This window comes from Haemorhous mexicanus, chromosome 6 (assembly GCF_027477595.1).
Source record: "Haemorhous mexicanus isolate bHaeMex1 chromosome 6, bHaeMex1.pri, whole genome shotgun sequence".
NCBI classification, from domain to species: domain Eukaryota; kingdom Metazoa; phylum Chordata; class Aves; order Passeriformes; family Fringillidae; genus Haemorhous; species Haemorhous mexicanus.
Window position 1 is genome coordinate 29,325,631 of NC_082346.1, and position 20,795 is coordinate 29,346,425.

The following is a 20,795-nucleotide window of genomic DNA, read 5'->3' on the forward strand; positions in this document are numbered from 1 at the left end:
TTTGTTCAGTTAACAGTATGGATGGGATAAAGTTCACAGGTAACCTTTTCAGGTATATTCAATAATTTTTATGCACTGCACACAGCCACAGGTACTCTCAAAGTTCTTATCTTATGTCTTCAGAACATCTGTACGTAGTTCCTCTGCCATAGCTACCAGTCATCTTCATATTAAGAAGTCCTGCAGACTTTTTTATATTTCTGAAATCTGTCACTTTAAATCACCATCACTGAGACAGGTTTAAGTATGAGGTGTAAAAAATACAAAGTGAATTTTGCCATGAGACAATTAACAATTTCATCTTGTTCTGTCTGTATTGCTGATCCGTACCCAATTCTTTTCAGTAGCACAGCTGCCCACTAAACAGACGTGTTGTTTGCAACACCCAAGTTTGGACTGTAATTGCTGGAGTCCTCCACCTGTTTTGGCATCAACACTAGCAATTGTATAATCCAGCTTCCAAGGTAGTCAAGCAAGAGAAGCAAGGCAGAATTCCAGGACAGCAACAAACCCAGTGAGGCAGCAGGAGGGGTCCCTGCAGCCCCCCGTGCTGCAAGGCAAGCAGCTTGCCTGGCCACCTCTTTTAGCTAACTATCAGTGTGGGTTTGCTTTACTGTGGGACTTTTAGAACTTATGCTAATGTAAATCAACTGCTTTAATTGAACAAGACTTTCTGCTAGATGTATTTTTAAAAATTATTATTAAAAAAAAATATGGAACCTACATGCATGAAAAGACAGCAAAGTGTCAGCAAACCTCTTAAAAAAACAAGTTGGCACAATTGCCCAGGCAGAAATGGCACAAACCACCAAGATCTCCATGGATACTACAGTAATAGAGGAAAGAAGAAGAACAAAACACGAATTCAGATCAATTTTGATACAGACAAAATGCTTGACAGCCTTGCTAGAGCTAAAATAAAATGGTGGAGCTAAAATAAATGGAAGACAGTGAGCAAGCCCCAGTTTTCAGGATTACTCCTGAAGATTACCAGGATTGCTGATTGATGTTTATTCAATAACATTTCTTCGGGGTGTTTTTTTGGAGGGAAGAGTACACAAGCAAGATGAAAGGCAGCTGAAAAAAAAATAAACCAAACATACATGAAGTCCTGCAAAAGAGTAACTAAATTATGAAGAACATCTAAAAAGATGTGTCTTATATTAATGCAGTCTAATTGATCTGAAAAATGTTTTTTCTTGATCAATGCTAGTCATTATCAATGCTACAAATTAAATCTTTGTCCTATGACAAATTATACGAGAAAATATAATTACAATTAAACAATATTGAATTAGAAACTTTTAATACCCTAAGTTGAGAATATTATGTTAAATAACAAAGAGTGATGTGAAGTGACAGAAGCTTTTTCACCTAAACTCAATATGGGAAGAAAAAATATCAACAGTAAATGGGCAGCAGTTAGTAAACTCAGTTGATAGCAAAGAATAACTTAGCAATTATGAAACTGTGCAGTTACTATAGAACGGTTTAAAATGGTTTGTATAAATATATATTAAAAAATATTCAAAATACTATAAAAAGACTTCTGTAAGGAGCAAAACAGGTCAACTGCCTAGATTTCCGAGCAGGTAGAATTATAATACCGTCAGGAGAAAAAGCGAAAGTTTACATGCTGTATTTGTAAGGAAGCAGGATGAGAGACGGATCTCTTCGTACGCCTGGGTTTCGTTCCGCTTTAACCTAGGCATTTCCAGGCACCCCTGCGGCTGGAGGGGAAAGCGGGAGCGCTCAGGGCTCAGGCAGCGGGGGGAGAGCCGGGATTCCCCGGCCTCGCCGGATAAAACCTCCAGCACAAGGGGAGCGCCCACCCCCGGCCCCGCTGGCATCGGTGCTCCGAGCCGAGCGCGGGGCGGCCCGGCCGCCGCAGAGGTGGACGCGGAAGTGCCGGGGCTGGCGGCGCAGGGCTCGCCCGGGGCGGGCGCGGTGGCGGCGCGGCGCAGGATGCTGGGGCTGGCGGCGGGGCTGCTGGCGGCGGCGGCCGTGGCGCTGCTGCTGGACTGGTACGGGCCGCCGGGAGCGCTGCCGGCCCCGGGGCAGCGCCGCCGCTGGGCCCCGCAGCCCGCGCCCGGCGCGGCCGCCGCCAGCCTGCTCTGGGTCGTGCAGGTGAGCGGGGCCGGGCGGCCGAGGGGCGGCCGAGCAGCGGGCACGGCGGAGGCGCGCAGTCTAGCCCGGTTACAGGCGTTCGGCCAGGCTGTCGGAAAAGGTCGCGTTGAGGAATATGTTCAGTGCCGGCAGCTCGGTGTGCAGCTGCAGGGCGAGCTGCAGGCTAAGCTCTGCGGGGCGGGAGCCTGAGGGGAAAGGCCGGAACCTGCCAATCCCTTTCTGTACACAGCGGAGGGCACACGGCAAGGGGATCTGTGGCCCGGCCAGGGGACGGGAAACTCAGAGACGATAGGAGCCCATGACCCCCTTGCCTGTTCTCAGACTGTGAGGGTATAAAAGTCCGGGGATTCCTTTCTTTGGGGCACCTTCTCAGAGGTACCCAAGTCACACTGTTATTTTGTTAATTACTGCACCAAGATTAAATTATTTTAATGATCCCGAAGTCTGAGACCCTGCTATGGGAAGCCTGGGGCTGAGCTGGCAAGGAAACCTGGTCTGACTGTGAGTGTGGGGGGTGTAGCTGTGAAGGGGCCTCGGTCCCAGGTGGTGTGAGTGACTGCCAGAGCGGCTCCTCGATGGTCGCACAGAGACGTTTCCTTATCACACAGACAGATGTGTGTAGTGGAAGCAGGTAATTAAAAACCACCTAATTATTGCACTACCCTATATATTGCATCATTACCTGATGTGGTATTATCTAATATTATGGGGAGAAGTGCAGGCTCTGCCTGTCCCTTTCTCCATCCAAAACCTCAGAAAAGTTGTGTGTCTGAGAAAATAGCTTTACTGATTTATAGCAGTAGAAGGTACTGTGCCAGTATTCAGAAGGTTGAATCTACACAGCTTTGTTTCCAGGTTAAACATAAAATCCAGGCTGAGTGGCATAGTCCTGGAAGCAAATTGTCAGGTCTTAGGACTGCTGTTTCCTCTTCTGACTCTTCTCCCCAGAGCATTTCCAAAGCACTTAGTGTAGAACTAGCCACAAAGATGTTTATGTATTCGTAGTTAATCTATGGCTGAAATGACACGGGGATTGCTGTGCATTTACTTTTAACAAATAGCTGCTTTTACTGTTTTGTTTTCATTCTCAATCTCAAGAACACTTTGCCTGACTTTATTAGCTGCAGGCAGTGCTCTTAGTGGACAAGCTGGCATATATTTGGTCCTTTGGTTCTCTCTAACTGGTGGTGTCATTTTTTTTCAGTAATTTTTCCTTAAGTGACTCAAGGCTTATTTTTACTGCAGAGTACAAGTATCAAGAGATATGCTTGATATAATGTAAGGAAAGCAGCCCCTGTCCTGAGCTGCTGTCTTGTGTGAAGAGTCAGATACAGCAGCATATAGCAGCTGCTGAGCTATACTGACAAGCAGCATGCACAGGCCCATGTTTCTCTTGCTATGTTCTCTCTGGTTGTGTCACTTCAAGTGGAGTTCTCCCAAGGATAGGTCACAGCACAGCTAATTTGAGACTTGGCTTTATTTTCAAGTGGTTATGTTCTCTTACAGACGTGCCCTTTAACAGCTGCTTTATCATTGACCTAACTTGGAAACTAATCGAGCACCAAATCCAGCCTTGTGCCTGATGATGTTATGGGAATCAGGCTTCAGGCTCCCTGGTGATTCCATAGGTCTAGCCTAGGTCACTGAACAGAGTTCAAAATGGTCGGTTCTGCCCCCAGCAGTTCCTGCCTTGCTTTTCTTCCCATGCACAGGACTCTCTTCTTAAAGGAGCTAAATCACAGTTTTTCTACTTTAATCTTCTATTAATGGCTCATCCATCTTTATTGTAGCAGAATTTCCTTTCTTACCTGCTGCCAAAGAGACACTCTAGTTCAGTATTTGACAAGCATTTAATTATTTCTCTTGTTTCTTTCTGCTGAAAGCATTCTACTCTTGCTCTAGACTTTGTAATTCTCCCTCAATGCCTGCCTCTCATGAACCACATCTTTGCTAGATAAGGAATGTTGACAGTGATTTCTCCTTACCCCTAAATCTCTTCCAACCCATTTTAATGCAAGTAACTGCCTGTGATGCAATGAGAGGCCAAGCATCCACATCAGTCACAGGGAGGGGAAAGAGCAGCAAATGGGCTTTCGCCTACATTTTGGAAAGAAAATAAAAGCATTTCAAGCTTTTCATCTTGCCCACTGTCTTTTTATTGGGATATCATCTGAAATTAAAATTTAAAAAAAAAAAAAAAAAAAGGAAGAAGCTCCACTTCTGAGATCTTCATGTCATGGCTATTAATGATGAAAGAAACTTAGTCCCAGCTCTCAGAAGTCCCAGGATACTGTAACTCTTAGAAATTACAAGTTGAACCCTTTTAAAAATCTGAAACTAATGGGGAAGAAAAGTGGGAAGGTCATTGTAGGAAATTAGGCTTCCGAACCACTCTCTGTAAGGTTGGAAATTTACGTTTGCTGTAGTTACTGGAAGAGCATGAGTAAGGCTTTTTGTAAGACTGTTTTTTTCTCAAGAATTAAAACTGTAGAAGTTTTGATTTTCTCTGTTTGATTGCTGAGATAAATTAATTGCAAATCCACAGGCTGAAAAGAAGCACAACAAGTTTTATCTTTGTCAATGATTAAATGAGGTTTGATGTATCGAGGTAGTTTTGCTGTGCTCTTTGCCTCACACTAGTTTGAATGCTTCAATGAAAGTGAAGAAAAAGTTATATTTTAAAGTGTTTGCCTTTTTTAGCATGCAATTCTGATCTAGGCAAAAATTCCATGTCATTCCGAATGGGGACTTTTCCTAAGCAGAATTAAAAAACTGTATTAAAGTAATATTTTCTTCATATACAGATGACTGAATAAGTAGAAGTAAAAAATTTTTCTCCAAGATAGTTTATCTGGATTTTTCAGAAACTACAAGCTCTACAAGAACAGGTTTATGAAACTGAATGTAAAAGTTAATGTTTTTCTTTCCAAGTGATATTGTCAGATGAGCATTTGCTTACTGCTTTTTGAGCATCAAATACCATTTGTTCAAACCAAGGAGGACAATTAATTAATTGATTGACTGAAGTAAAAAGGAAAGTGGAAAAGTGGAATTGAAGCCATTCACACAAGGAGGTTTTTTGGTTTTTTTTGTACAGTACTGAAAAGCCGCAATGTAAAAAAATAGAAAAATCTTACATTTCTTATTCTGCCCAAACTGCTCTTCTGATGTGAGGGCTTTGACTGATTCAGAAATGAACAGCATCTTTTACAGTTACATACAAGTCATATCATAATTTCTTAGGCAATCTTTGCCTTCTTGAAGGCACATGGAGTGGGATCTAAACACACTTGTTTGATCCATTAAAATGCTTGGATAGAATGTTAAAAATCCTTCCACTCGGCTACTGGAAATGTCACACCAAGTACGAAATAAATTTTCAGTACATTTCAAGTTCTAGGTAGCTCTAACCTATTGCTTTGCAGAACTGCTTTGTATTCTTACTTGCAGCAAAACCACTGTATTGCACAGAAACTCCCAGAATTTGAAAGGCAACAGGCCACTTGCAGTCATTACAATTTACTGTGGATACCTAAGTATTTCCTCATAGTTTTGTATGTTCTTAGTTTTAAGGAAGTTTTCTTGATGTAAATGTGATTTTAGGGGTTAGAGTTGCAATATATTTGCTTGTTCTGCTTTCCTTCTCCCCTAGTCACCCACTTCTGTTTCTCCCTGTATCCTTTACACTGACATGAATCATTGTGACTGATCTTATGTTGCATTCTTATGTATACTTTGCTTTGCAGAACAGCCTGGGTAGCAATAACCCTCTGCTTGGGGCAGTGTTTCACTCTTCTCTTTTGCAGGTGTCAGATATTCATATCAGCAAATTTCGGGATCCCAAACGAGCTCCTGACTTCGAAAAATTCTGTTCTGAAACAATTGATATAATTCAGCCAGCACTTGTTCTAGCAACAGGTAAGCAATTGAAAAGTGTGAATTTCCTGTTGTTGAGTGTACTGTCAAAGGAACAGCAAATAGGCAAAATTCTGGGATCTCAAGAAAGAACTTTAAACATATCTTAAGCAATAGAAATTGAATTGCAACTGAAGGGAGACTGCTAGAAGCTGAAAAGAATAACTTCTCAACAAGGGAATTATTATTTTCTTCAGCATTCAGCTTCTTCAGTGAGTTTAGTGTGTTCTATATGTAACAGACACAATCACACAAAATAGGTATTGTTTTCCCAACAGGTGTTGCTGCATCTTGGCCCTTGCTAGCAGCCACCTTCCCTCTTGTCCTGGTCATGATTCAACATTCTTTGTGTTTGAAGTTACGGAAGTGAGCAATGTCTGTGATTAGCCATTAGGTTACAGTTCCTCTCTCAGAACAATCCCTGCTCATTTGTATGAAATTCACCGGTGAATTAACTTAAGATATTATTGCTGGTTTCCACTTGAACATGTCATACCAAGAGAGGTGAAATAAGCCTTGCCACTTCATTTGACAGCTTGCTATTGAATAGATTGAGTTTTTACAAGAAAATCGAAAAGACTTGGAGCTGTTACTGTATAGCAAGACTTCAGAATCTTAATGCTAAACCTGGAGTTTTGTTTCTACAGAGTTAGTTACCTAATTAGTGAAAGTGCTGCAGTGATGTGGTCAGTAGATGTCTGATGAGGCTGCTGCATCTGCATTAGAAGGCGTTTACCCCGATCATGTGGACCAGATACAGAAATATGCAGATTGCACCCAGGCCTGCAGCCACTTAGACTTGGAGGCAGGGATGGCATGCTTGTCTAGTTACAGTATTTGTATAAGCTGTGTAGGCCTCTAGTTATATCTCACCTTTGTACACTCTCAGGTGATCTGACAGATGCTAAGACAAGAGATAAACTGGGATCTGAGCAGGTGGAAGATGAGTGGAAAACTTATCAGTCCATCCTGAAAAGATCAAGGGTCATGGAAAAAACCAAGTGGATAGACATCAAAGGGAATCATGGTAAGAAGAAAATGAAAAATTTCTGTCTTTCCTGTGATTGCAGATCACAGAATATAGAGGTAAAGTGTTAGTACTCACTAGTGTGTTAGTATTCATGAATCAGGAGGAGGGCTTGCCATCCACATGTCTACTGAGGACACACTTTGTTTACAAGCTCTTACTGGAGTGAGTTTTAGTACCAGAGAAGAAAGAGTCTTTTACCTTACAAGTGGTAGAACATGACTTCAGATGTTAGTTTCCACATCATTATTTTATATACCACATTATTTAATGGAGGGGCAAATTGGAATCTTACCATACTGAAGAAATGGTTTCAATTTACTTTTCATAGACTTCCCCCTCACAGGTTTAAGTTTAAAAGGTGTCACCTGTCCAGCAGCTAAAGGAAATTTGGTTTCTTTTGAATAGAAGTGAGTTATGGGAGTTTAGATCCATCAGCTGTTGCCACACTGTAAACATTTAAGCACAAGCTGACAATCGTGTAGGCTGTATCAACAGGCTTCTGTTAGCAGCATTAATGGAGAAATGGAGCTGTTGCAGCACAGACCTCCCCAAGCTGATGTCTGTTCTACACATACTATTCTCTGGATGAGATGTTATAACTATTTTATTTTCCATGAAAGAGTTAAGTCTTACTTACAGAGCATGCACCCAGTCCAAAAAAGCTCTTGAAAAGTTCTGTGGTCAAAATGGAGACTGGTTTCATTTTTGGCTGCTAAATAACAATTTACATTCCCACAATGCCTTTATCTTTGAATTGAAACTTGAATGACAAAACTATTGCCATTTAACTGCATTGAGTATATAATGTCGCCTCTGCACAGTTAGTCTGCTTGTCAATCATGCATTTTTTTTAAAGTAGCTCTTCAGCACCTGCTGAGACTGCTTTATCTCAACATTACCTAGTTAGATACAGGGGCCAATGATCAATTTGATCTGCAAGTTTCCTTATTTCCTTTTTTATTCCCTTGTAGATTCATTCAACATTCCACGCCTGGATAGTGTTCAGAATTATTACAGGTACTTTTATTTACCATACAGATGCAGCTACATTCGAGGTCAAATTCACTAAACAAGTTATCACATATATGCTTTTTCACTGACTTTCCTATAGCCCAGGATCATATCTACTATTCCCTCTGTCTTTTTGCATTGTCAGTAGAGCAGAACCAATTGAGAAAATAGAGAATTCTTTTTCCAGATTTCTTATCTCATACCCTTTTGTGTTTTGTAATTGAGTGTGTTAAATCTGCCAATGTCTACAAAATTTTCACTCACACTCTAGGAGAGAGAAGATGGAAGAGTTAAAGGGAGTTGTTTTTTCAATATATAAAAATATAAGTATATTTAAAAATATTAAAATGATAAAAATTGTTTGCAGAAATAAAAATAGAAGCTAGCAAGAACAGTTATTCAGCATTACATTCAGGTGTTTATTATGCATTAAAATTAAAGAGGGCAATGGGTTGTATTGAAATACAATATTTTTTACACAAAAACATAGGTTCCTATTATATGTTCACAACATTAGCAGAGGATGAATCAACTGTTACACATACTCAAAGTGGGACTAAATGAAGAAATTTTATTGAAGTTGGTGATGTTCTTAAAGATAATGCTAACTTTAAAAAATATTTTGAAAGGGTTTTTATAGCATTAGAAGTATTGAAAACTTGTTTTTAATGTATTGGTTTTTATTCTATTCAGGTCAACCTTTCTGGCAATTTTATTGTTCTGATTGGTGGAGGAACAGGGACATGAACTGATTTCTGGAGGGCTGTGCTCAAATTATACTCATCATCTGAACTCAGGAATGTTTTAGCTTCCACAAATCATGCAGGGAGTAAAACAAAACTAAAACAACTTTAAAAACCCCAAATGCACACAAAATGCCCACTCCAAAACCTCAAAAGAATTTTTTTTTTTAAAAACCAACCTAACTTAATGAATTTTAGTGATTCTCAGATTAACTCACAATCATTTTAGTTACAGAATTTAATCCTTAATAGAGCAATTTGGGTGGTACTGTTAGTTGAAATGTCATGTGTTTGCCAATAGAAGGTATGTACAATTCCCATCTAGCGTAAAGTATCAAAAGCACTTCAATTTTGTAAATCAGAAATAGTGAAATTTGCTGTTGTCAATGGAAAGAGAGAAAGCAATGTATGTTTGTCATGGCTACAAGCTCTCCTAACAGCAGTATTTCCATCTTATTTTGTTAGGAAATATTCTGGCTGGCGTAAAGATGGCTCTTTCCATTACATCCACACTACCTCTTTTGGGAACTATTCATTCATCTGCGTGGATGCCACACTCAGCCCAGGCCCTAAGAGACCCTATAATTTTTTTGGGATTTTAAACATGGTATTGTATAAGTCTTTGCATTCCATTTTGCTGGCTGTTTTATTTCTGTAGTGGTTTGTTTGGAGGTTTGGGGTTTTTAAAATATAGAAAAATTGTTTGAAAGATTTGTGTTCATCTGTAGGAGTGTTTACATTTTTAAGTTACAATGCGCGTGAGACATTTATTTAGCAAAATGGATTTGTCACCTGCCTGTTTCAGAATCAAATGGCAGAGCTGTCTTTAATGGCAACAGAAAGTCTACACAGCAACCATACTATCTGGTTTGGCCACTACCCCACCTCAACTATCATCTCCCCATCCCCTGGAATACGAACACTAATGAGGTAAGATCTTCTTACCCTCTGTGTTTTCAGCATGAAGTACATTTCTTGCCTGTCTTCACATGCTCATCTCTCACTTTTCAGGTTTTCTGCAGTGATATTTCCTTCCCACCCAAATAATCACAATTCTTATTAGTTCTGCCACAGCCTATTTATGTGGACATCTCCATACAATGGGTGGGCTGATGCCAGTCTTGCACAGTCAACACCGTAGTGGCACTCTGGAACTTGAATTGGGAGACTGGATGGATAATAGGAGGTAAGAAAAGCCCATATGAGCAAATCATTATATGAAACCTACCTTGCTGTACTGTGATTCCCTTTTATGCTGTGTGGTGCATTTGAAAGAATCTGAGATCACCCTGACTGGTTATTATGATTGGTGCTTTGGAAAAAAAGGCCTTGTGTGTATGTTTGGGATTTCCCCCCATATCAACAGTGTGCTAATAAATTAAATATTTTAAATTAATTCTTGATATTTAAAAACTAAAAAGGGGACATGTAAATGTGAATCCAGATAGTTTGTTTAGTATTCAAATGTAGACAAATAAATTGTAGTAAAATTCAGCATCACTACTTCAAAATACACATGCTTTGCAGTAGCTGTTAGAATTCTTGACACAGAAATAGTCCACCTTAGAAATGTTATCTTGCTTGCATATCAAAAACTGTCTGATGCCATGTGTAGTATATAGTAGAATATTAGCTTTTATTCTGCAGTAATCCAAAGAAAGATACTGGTATGAATACAGGGGAAGAGCACACCTGGGTCATTGTCCTGAACTAGAGTACCTACACAGACACTGTGGAAATGAATATTACATTTAAATTCTTTAATGTAATGTTCATCTGTCTGATTCCTGTGTAAAATTCCATAGATCTTCACACTTGGAACTTTGAGTACTGCTTCCATGATTTATAATAAAATTAACCTCATTAGAGGTAAGCAACTGTACAGTTAATATAGCAGAGTTGGAAAATATAAGATCAGCTACAGAAGAGAATAAATGGAAAATAAAGCCAGGTTCTTTAGGAACTTAAGAAGCACGGAAATCAGCTGTTCACAAAGCAGTTAGTATTGACAATATTTTTTTCCTTTCATTATAGATACAGGATCCTCGCATTTGATCATGACCTCCTCAGCTTTGCAGATCTTAACTTTGAAGAGTGGCCTGTAGTTCTCATCACCAATCCCAAATCCTTCCTTTACAGCAGTTCTACTCATGAGCCGCTAGTCAAAATTCTTTATTCCACTCATATCAGGTACCCTGTCATGTCTTGACTTCACAGTATTTAATTATATTTATATGTATATACACACACAAACCCTTTTTTTTTAAATGTGTGTCAACTGTTCTCAGAATTTACTTTTCTCTGGAAGATTGTTCCTGAGAGCTTGCTTTATATCATATCTGTGATAAAAAGATTGGGTAGTAGTAATTCATGTTTGTTTTATTTATGCAGTTATTTCCCCTGAGGTCAAATGAACTTTGTGTAACCAAAGCTGATCAATTAATATATAATTAAAATATATTAATATGTAATCAATATGCATAGATTATTATGTAATCTGTGTTATTTATCTCACATGTTCACATCAACTCTGCTAATTTCAGGATTTTGTCTATGTATTTTTCTAAATGTTTTCTCTGTTCACTTCAGACTTCTTAGCTTTGTCTTTTCAATTCTACATCCTTTATATACTAAAAACATGAGAAGCATCTGGCAATTTTCATATTCATTTTAAATCTCTCCATCTTTCCATTTTTGCCTTATCTATTTCATTTTTATATTTCTATTTCAGATTTTTAGGCCCTTTTCAGCATTTTATATTTGCTGTAAGACCAATCTGCTTGAAATACTGCATACACAGGGTTACAATAAAAAGAAGTTTGTCATACTTTTCAGTTAGGGAGCAGTATCCTACTAGATGTCCTAATTACTTTCCAGTTTCCTATTCAGAACCTTATCTGAACATTCTTATGATTATATTAAATGTATGAACTGGTAGAATTATTCACCATAACTCTTTGAAAGAACTTCATTTGACTAAAACATGCTCTGTAATGCCATTCATATTACCAGAAATGAAAGGAATTACATGTGCAATATTTTGAGTCTGTATTAATATCACTGTTTCTATGAATATAACCCCACTGCCAAGTGACAATACATTTGTTGGTATCTGAGATCTGTAATATCAGTCTTGCATTCCACTACATTTGTCCTAAATGCAGTAACAGATTCTGAGAGGTTGCATTCTGACTAGCAAAAAGAAGGAGAAAAAAAAGAAGGGAAAAAAACCCACTCCCAACAACAAAGGACTTTAGAGAGAGAGGGCCTGGCAATTTTTTTTTAAGCCATCTACAACTGTTTGGTTATGTGTCTATGTGTGCTGGAGGATGCATCCCACTCGTGTTAGCAAATGTTTTGAAGCAAGAGTTCTAAACTTATTTCTGCCAAGGCCTTACAACTTCTGCCATCTTTTTGTCCATTCCACAGCCAGTTTTCTATCCTGTTCTTTTGTGTAGTGCCATACAGAACTAATTTTTCTTTAACTGTAGGAAAAACCTACCATGTTACCATTAGCCTACAGATATCTCACTGTTGTAATTTCTATATCTTTGGAACTCTTTACTACAAGGCAGCCTAACCTTTAGGGACTTTTTCTTAAGGAAGTAATGATATACCTGCAAGTCCAGTAACAAATCTGTTTCTTTTGCTCTTTATTTACTCCTTAGAATTCTGGCATTCTCTCCTTCTGTCATTATCTCTGTCAAAGTCTACATAGATGGAGTTTACCTGGGGAATGCATATCAGGTGTCTGGCCCTCTCTATGTGCTGAAGTGGAGCCCACAAAACTACAGTGAAGGGTTCCACCACATAGATGTGACTGTCCAGGTAAGGTGCCTGTTGGAATTCTTTGTATTAATTTTTTTTTCTTGTCATGGCTTCTCTATCACCCTCCTGCCTCACATAACTAGGAACAAAATACATGATAACAGACTTACTTTCATATTTGTCTGATTACAAAACCCAAAGGAGTAAATATTGACTGCTAAGCACCAAAATGTTCATAAAGCTGCTGGAATAAAGAAAGAAATATTATTTTTCATAAGAAGTAAAATAAGACATGACAGAAGTGCAAACTTGAATTGAAATTGGCCAGAGATGTCAAAAATTACAAGAAAGGGTTCTAAAGGTGTATAAACAAAAAGCAGAAACAGAAGGAAAATACTGGCCAGGTGTTAAACAGCAGAAGTGAATTAGTCACCAATAGCTCTGACAAGACAGAGGTTCTCAACACTTTCTTCACCTCTGTCTGTACTAGCAGTGTTGGGCCTCAGGCTTTGGAAACAAGGATCAAGGTTGATGCAGAGACCCAGTGTCAATGAAAGAAGAGTGAGACCTGGCAGAGGAGCTTGATCCTACAGATCAGTGGCCCCTGACAGTTTCCACTCCAGAGAGTTGAGAGATCTGGTTGACATCTTTGTGAGGCCACTCTCCATAGTCTTGGAGAAGTTGTGGAGATCAGGGGCCATCCCAGAAGACTGGCAGAAGGCTAATGCCTCTCTTGTCTATAAGAAGGGCTTAAGGGAGGACCCAGGAAATTATAGGCCCCTTAGTCTTATTTCAGTCCCTGGGAAAATTAGGAAATAAGTCCTTGTGGGGGGCTTTCTCAAGTCAGATGAAGTACATAACTGGGAAGAGCCAACACAGATTAACCAAGGGCAAATTGTGGGCCAAGAAGAACATTACGAAGTTCATAAAGGACAAGTGGAAGGCCTTGCACCTGGGAAAACATAATCCAGGAGTGCAGCACAGGCTGTGATCTGCCTGGCTGGGGAGCGGCTCTGTGAAAAGGGACTTCAGTGTCCTGGTGGACCATAAGATCAGTGTGAATGAACAGTGTGCTGGTGCAGCAGAGAAAATCTGCTGGATGCTGGGGTGCATCCACAAGGGCATCACCAGTGGATGGTAAGCTCTACTGAGTGCTTGCCAGGCCACATCTGGAACACTGTGCTCAAACTGTTGAATAAATGACAATAAACAATAAACAAATGTTTGTTTATGTATATCGATTTATGGCAATACACCAGAAATTAGGCACAAAAAATCTGAAAATATTTTAATCTGGGCTATTACCTAGAATTGAACTTTCAGATATATATGGGTAGGACATTTTTATTCTGTTCTGACTCTGGGAATTGCTAAATTTCCTCTTAGGGTTCAGATGGAGCTAAGGCAGAGATTAGGAGGAGAGTCTTAGATTTTTCAGTCATTGCATTGCAGGACATTTGGGAGACAGTAAACAGTCACAGTCTTCCCTAAGTTGCTGAATCTCTGACAGGCCCTTCTTCATATGTAGCACTTTCAGAATATAATTTTATAATCACCAATTTACTTGAAACTGCAGAATTGACTTTAAGTAACCCTTTGTAGGTAGAATTTAATACAGCAGTATGCCAGAGAAGCATACATCAATTGTATCTTTCTAGAAAAGCGGCAATGATAATTAGGAACTTTACTCAACAGTTTTTTGTACCACTGCTGTGTAATTGCTCTCCTGTCAATCTAGGATGCTTCAGGAAGAATTGGCACACAGGGCCATTTATTTGGGATGGAAGAAAACCTCTCTCTTAGATTTGACTTTTGGTCATCTGTTATTCTTCTCACTGACCACTATGTTCTAGTAAGTACTTTCAGCAGAACAGCTGTTACTCCATGTTGGTTTCCCAATCTGCAGTAGGCATTTTCGTAATTCCTGAGGGAATTCATAGACTTGAATGCAGTTTACTTTTTCCAGATATGACTCTTTTGGAATTCCAAAACACTAAAGTTTCTCAAGTTGCACACTTCAACCATAAATGTGCAACAATGGTTTATAAATAAAGCTGATGTCCTGGATTTAGTCTCAATTATCCATTTTTGGGCATAAGTGTACACACATTTTGTGTAAGCAAGAAATTGAAAAAGAGCTACTGGAGACAGTAGAAAAAGGAGACATTAAACTGTAGAGAAATTCACTGTGAACTGCTGCAATATGTTTTCTGGAAAGAATGCTGCAAATACTCTCACTGACAGCTGCTGACATTTATAACTAGCTGAAGTGGAGGGCAAAATCCCCCTTGACTTAGTAAGTTCCAGGTCATATCCAGATGTGTTACAGCTCAGTACATGCAAAGAAGGGTGTCATGTCTTAGTAGTCTAGGTGCACTTCTAGAACTACATAAGAAAGTCCACATGACTGTAATTCTCATCATAATAGGCTCAAAGTTATTATCTTAGGTTTGTTAATCAGTCACACATTGTACACCATGTCTTGAACTCCATTTCTCCTCAGAACAGTGCTCAGACAATGTAGTTCCACTTGGAAGTGTAACTACACTTTTTCAATGGATGTGTTCACAAACTGTTTTTTAAAGGTTCGGGTCTATTGCTTCCAGACATTGAGCAGAATTCAAGTCAGTACAATACAAATCCGAGAACTTAGAAACTCTTAAGTTTCCTTTTTTACTCTACAGTTTAATGACACCAACAAGCTTTAAATATCTGTTTCAGAGAGAATCTTTGCACCATTCTATCAGCATCTGTAAGGCATGCTCCAAGGCTGCAATTATTCCAGGGCTGGCTTATAGTCAAAACTGTCTTTTCAGGCTCGAGTGCTCTTTGGACTGACTGTGCTGATTCAGATTACCTTGCTTGTTGTTTTCCGGCACCTCCAAAAGCCAGCACTCAAAGGTATCAATTGATCTTTACCTGTGGTTTTTAAGTAGTTCTGTTTTCCCCTAAACTTTTTACTGTTGACCTGTGTGCTAACAATATGTAAGTAACTGTGCTGTTAATCACTATATGCATTTTACATCTGCTTCTGTGGGGTTTGATTGGTTGCTCAGAAGCTGTTGTTTTGCTTTTAAAGGAACCTGGAAAACCTCCAATATACCAAATAAAGTAAACTAGAAACTTGAGCAGGTATCTTTGTTTTAACAAAAATTAAGTTGATTGAACTCCAAGGTTTCATTTTAACTTTCTCACTGAAGAATCCAATACATAGGGAATGTTCTGTTTTGTATTTGTTCTGTATGTGTGTGTGTTTCACTACAGTTGTCACAGAATTCTCTCTCGCCTGAGTGGAGAAACAGATTTCCTTTTGCAAAGACAGTATTTGTTAACTTTTGCAAAGAACACTAACAGGACTGGGTCTTTCTCAAAATAATATTAAGGCCATTTCTGTCATAATTTGATACTTTGTTTGTGATACATCTAGTAAATTAAAATTATTACTATTAAGCTCATGGCTTTTATCCTTTAAACAATCATTTGAACCACACCTTATTAATGAGATTTTTCTGGAAGCCACCTCCCTTCCTATTCATGTCAATGTTTGTACCTTCCTTTATACTCCTAATTGTGTAGCATCCTGAGGTAACTACAGCAACTGCTTACATAGAAAAGAATCAGTATTTTCAGTTGCCTTTATGGAACTCAGCAGCTAAATATTAAAAAAACTGATTCTGTGGTCAGCTTGGTCCATGTGGACCATGATAAATGTTTGACAACTTAGTGAACAAATTTGTTAGAGCTGTTGATTTCCAAAGGTGAAGCTTGCCCTGCAGGGTTTAATTCTTTGTGAGAATAATAGGTGTAAGTCTACAAGCTAACTTTTTAGGAAGGGTCTCTTGATCTGTGAATTGTCTGCTTCAGTTAGAGAGCTACTACTGCTTTTTTCTGCTAACACCACACACTTGTCAGAACAATGTCATTTTAATGCCAAGCCTTAATTTTGAGTTGCTATCAGATCTCACTAAAGTAGATTTAATCAAAGGAAATCCAACAAATCTAGTCCATGCTGACCCACCTTTCTGGGTTTGCAGAGTTACTGTTTTGATTCTCTTACTTTTAATTTAATACATACTTTCTCCATGTTTTTCATTCTAGCTAACTTCATTTTCTGGGTATAGAATGGTCGTTCAATATTATTTACATACAGTAAGTGTATTCCTTTAGAATGGCAGGTTCCTCTGCTGTTTTTGATACAGATTGTTATATTTATTGGTTCTTTACTTTCAGTTATCACAGTAACTGTAATGCATTCCTTTGCATTTTTCTGTAGACATACCAAATATTATTTTTATATTCCTTATTTAAAAGAATGAGTAAATAATGTGCAGATTTGTTTCAGAAACACCAGTATTATACATACTTATATCTCTGGGGAGGTGTTGCAAACTGAATTAAGTGTATTTTTCTTAAATGTTGTCTCTGTTCAGGAAAGCCGGGATTACTCACTCTGACTTCATATTCTCTTCATGTCTTCAGTAAAACAAACACCTTCTATTACTCAATTCTGGTTCTGAATTTATACACTATTCTGGGTAAGTAGACTAGAGTACTGGAGGACATAAATTGGTATTTTGAAATTACACATTAGATCCTGATGAAAATTAAGAATTCTAACAACTGGTAGAATGGGGAAAATCTACTTAAGTTACAAAATCTATGTGGAACTTAAAAAGTTTATGTCCAAAGAAACTAAAGGTTTATTTGTAAGAGCCTAACTTAGAAGCCCTGAATTAATTAAGCACTTAGATTGTTAAATTACTCTGAAAGCAAAGTAAGTATTTATAAATTCAGTTTGGTTTTCACTTATTTTTTGATTGTTAGCATCAGAGCTAACAATCTGAGCTTATTCTCCTCTGATAACATGTTACTGAAATAGCTATTTTCTTGTTAGTCGGTGTAGTATTCATAACACAGAGCAGCCTGCCTATTTTAATTTCTATGCTGAGCCAGGCTGGAATTGTTTGTTACCACATTTTTCATATATCTTACTGTAATTCCAGGAAAATAGCTACTCTTTTCACCTCTCTCATAAGGAAGATACTATATGTGGGGTTGAAAATTGTCACAGAGATGAAACTAATCCAAAAGTATTTTCATTGCATGGCACAATCCCCTGTCATACTGTGGTATTTTCACACCAGACTGCTGTTTGCTGAATATGAAAACATGAGGCTGATTACTCTGGACAAGCAATAGGGAAGTCTCAGGGTACAAAGGGTCGTGTGGGAAAGGGCTGTGTCTCTGTTCTATTTCCTGATGGTGATGTTTGGTTTCCTCTCTTGCAGGACCATGGTTTGTAGGTGAACTGATAGATGGCCAGATGGGGGCCTGTTTTTCCTTTGGAGTGTTTGTTGGTGGTTCCTTCTTACAAGGCAGTATGACATTTGTGGTTGGGATTTTACAGGTGAGTATTTATGGAATAAAGGCTAAAAAACAGCACTTTTTTCCTCAGGGACTTATTTCCATTCTTAAAAATAGATTTAAACTAAGGAGTCTTGGAAGGAGAAGGATTAGTGATCATGCCTGAGTACAAGTGGTCTTTCTTAACTTTCTGCAGATTTAAAGAAAGGAACGAGGTTGTGCATTATTTTCACAAACTTGTATTTTCTCTAATAAAATGTTGCTTTGGACTCCCTAGATATCTGGGTTAGAGGCTGTCTCTACAGATTTATAACTATAAATTTTCAATAAATTTTCTGGTTTTGCCCCTGGCTCACACAATGTAACTAAGCAAAAAAATTGAGTGGCCAGGACAGGACAGCCCTTGCAGTGTTAATAACCCTTCAGATCAGTAGGTGTCACTCTCTAAGCACACATGAGTCCAGTTTTCCCAGGAGCGGTTTCCCCAATAATCAGAAAGACAAAGTGTTATTCCTTGTCATTTAAGATTGAGGATCAAACCAGCATTGCCTCCTTCTTCATGGTGTCTCCCTTGTACCAGTGCAGCACTGCAGTGGGCTGGGTCAGAGTTAAGCTGACATACAGAACATCTTGGTTTTGCCATGTTAGTTTTTTGCTAAGTCCGGCTCCCTGAATCAGTTCCAGGAACTGAAGGGAATGGGCAGGAATGCTTGGCCTGGGACTTGGGCACATGCAGTCCCAGCTCTATCAGCTGCAGAGTTGTGGAGGTGCATACTGAGATGCCATCTCTGGGAATTGTACTCAGCCCTTAGAATGAGACAGCTTTATCTGTGCATATGTTTTTAAGCCTTCATAGATGTTACCCAGAACACTTGGCTTACTTATTGTTTTATTTTTCTTTGCTCTTCCTTTCAGATGATGTTTTTCAACCTGCCATTGATGGCCTATCTGTGCTGGTGCCTGCTGCTGCGATGCCAGGGCCACAGCTTCCGTTCCCACATGTGTCACGTCCGACGCCTCGTGGCTGTGCTGGTTCACCTGGCAATGGCCCTGCTCCTGGCCTGGCAGGTCTATTCCTGCTATTTCCTGCAGCGAACATACGGCACCTTGGCGTTCTTCCTGTCCCCAATGAGAACGTGGCTGGTGGTACTGACCGCAGCGCTCATTTATAAAACCTGGACACTGAAATCATCAGAGCTCAGAACTTACATAATAGAGATGAAAAACTGTCAAAGCTCCTAAAGTACAATATAAGTACTCCAAATTCTGTCTTAAAAACTCTCAAGGTACAACCTTATAATTTTGTGATGCTGGAATTCCATATGCCCCAACCATTAGGTGGTAACACCCAAAGCTGCACCTGCACTGCTACAGAACTGTATTAAAGAGTAAATGTACAATATGTTATACACACTTTCCTCGTATTATACACCATACTGTATAATACATGTTATATAATACAGTTATGCATTATACATCAATACAGTCAACTGCAGAATAATCTCATCAGTGAGGTTGTCTTAGTGATACAGAGATAGATATGTCAATATGGTTCACAAATGGAAATGTTTGCATATTACTACTGTGAATAGAAAAATACTTTTAATTAATTATTGATTTTTATAATGCTGCAAAATATGAGCATAGGACTTGATGAGCTTCTGGATTTGTGATTCTTTGATTTTTATTTCAGGGTTGTTGTGTGTTTTTACAAGACCAGACCAATGTCTTTATGAAGTAATAGTGATTGCAAAGGTGCTGTAGTGGCCTTCACAGACAGAGTCCTATGCCCATACATGTTTTCAGTTCATAATGCTGTATACAAGCAGATTATAGGCTGTAAGGTGTGTATGTATTTGTGTTCATGTTTACCTGAGCTGTGGCCTATAGCTCTTGCCCTGGGAGTGCTGGCTAACTAACAGGCTCACTCTGGAAGGAAGGAGTTTCATTTTCCACTACTAAGGCTGCCACTCCTCCCACCCATGACCGGTGAAAGGACAGTGAATTATCGGTGGTGCTGGGGTTTTCAGCTTCAAAGCAAAGAACGGAGACAATATCCTCAGGATGGGAGAGGCTGTAGGAATACTATGGTCTGATGCCTATAAAGTCTGTAATTTTTGTTTTTCTGGGTCTTAGCTGTGTTTCTGGGTCTCAGCCAAATGCACCAAAGAGTGGCCTAAGAAAACTAATTTCTTTGTTTTCATTTTTCTCTAAGTTCAAAAATTATAGAACGGTTAGTTACAATAATAAAGAATGCAATGATCCGGAGCCAAGAAAGCTGAGGTGCCTTGATCTGTAAAGATCACTGCATTGCTTCACAAAGGACCAGCTGTGAGTGGAACATTTAAAATACTTTAGGTAATTTTATAGTAACATTTATGGCTTCTCAAGAAAAAAGAGGGCTAATTTATTTACGGTCCCTTTGGAAAAAAACCATCAGTGACTGTAGAAGAACACAGGAAAATAAATTGGAAGAAAATATTCACTACAACAAGGACTTTTGTTATTTCTATCAGTTTTCCTATTCCTTAATTTCTGTTCCTCAATGATATAGGAAAATAGTAACATAATACTACTAATAACGTAATGTCCTCAATGTAATAGGAAAAAGAAAGAGCACCCATTTACATGAATTAAATACACTGCTAAGAGAATAAAGAATGTAATTTGTTGCTACAAGTTTGTTTTGCAAAGCTGTTAAAAAATCAGAGATGGTGCCGAATTTATTTGTGAGATACAATACTGAAAAACTGATAATAAAATTTCACAATTAAATTACTTTTATGTGATTAGAGAGAATAAGAAGTGGCAAGAATATACTTCATATATTTTGACTT

The 20,795-nt window shown here is 38.8% G+C and overlaps 1 protein-coding gene across 2 annotated transcripts; it reads left to right on the plus strand.

Moving 5' to 3' along the window:
* The first annotated feature begins 1,965 nt into the window (after positions 1 to 1,965).
* Positions 1,966 to 20,736, plus strand: TMEM62 (transmembrane protein 62). Of its 2 annotated transcripts, XM_059849566.1 has the most exons (14): positions 2,053 to 2,127; positions 5,934 to 6,045; positions 6,932 to 7,069; positions 8,044 to 8,089; positions 9,292 to 9,433; positions 9,632 to 9,756; positions 9,890 to 10,012; positions 10,861 to 11,016; positions 12,495 to 12,654; positions 14,333 to 14,446; positions 15,411 to 15,495; positions 17,025 to 17,129; positions 17,883 to 18,001; positions 18,874 to 20,736. In XM_059849566.1, the coding sequence occupies exons 3-14, from the start codon at positions 7,030 to 7,032 to the stop codon at positions 19,198 to 19,200; spliced, it is 1,542 nt and encodes a 513-aa protein (XP_059705549.1). In that variant the 5' UTR covers positions 2,053 to 2,127; positions 5,934 to 6,045; positions 6,932 to 7,029; the 3' UTR covers positions 19,201 to 20,736. The 2 variants fall into 2 exon arrangements, with proteins under 2 accessions (XP_059705550.1, XP_059705549.1); XM_059849567.1 differs by lacking the exons at positions 17,883 to 18,001; positions 18,874 to 20,736 and adding an exon at positions 16,693 to 16,743 and having other exon boundaries at positions 1,966 to 2,127.
* The last annotated feature ends 59 nt before the right edge of the window (positions 20,737 to 20,795 follow it).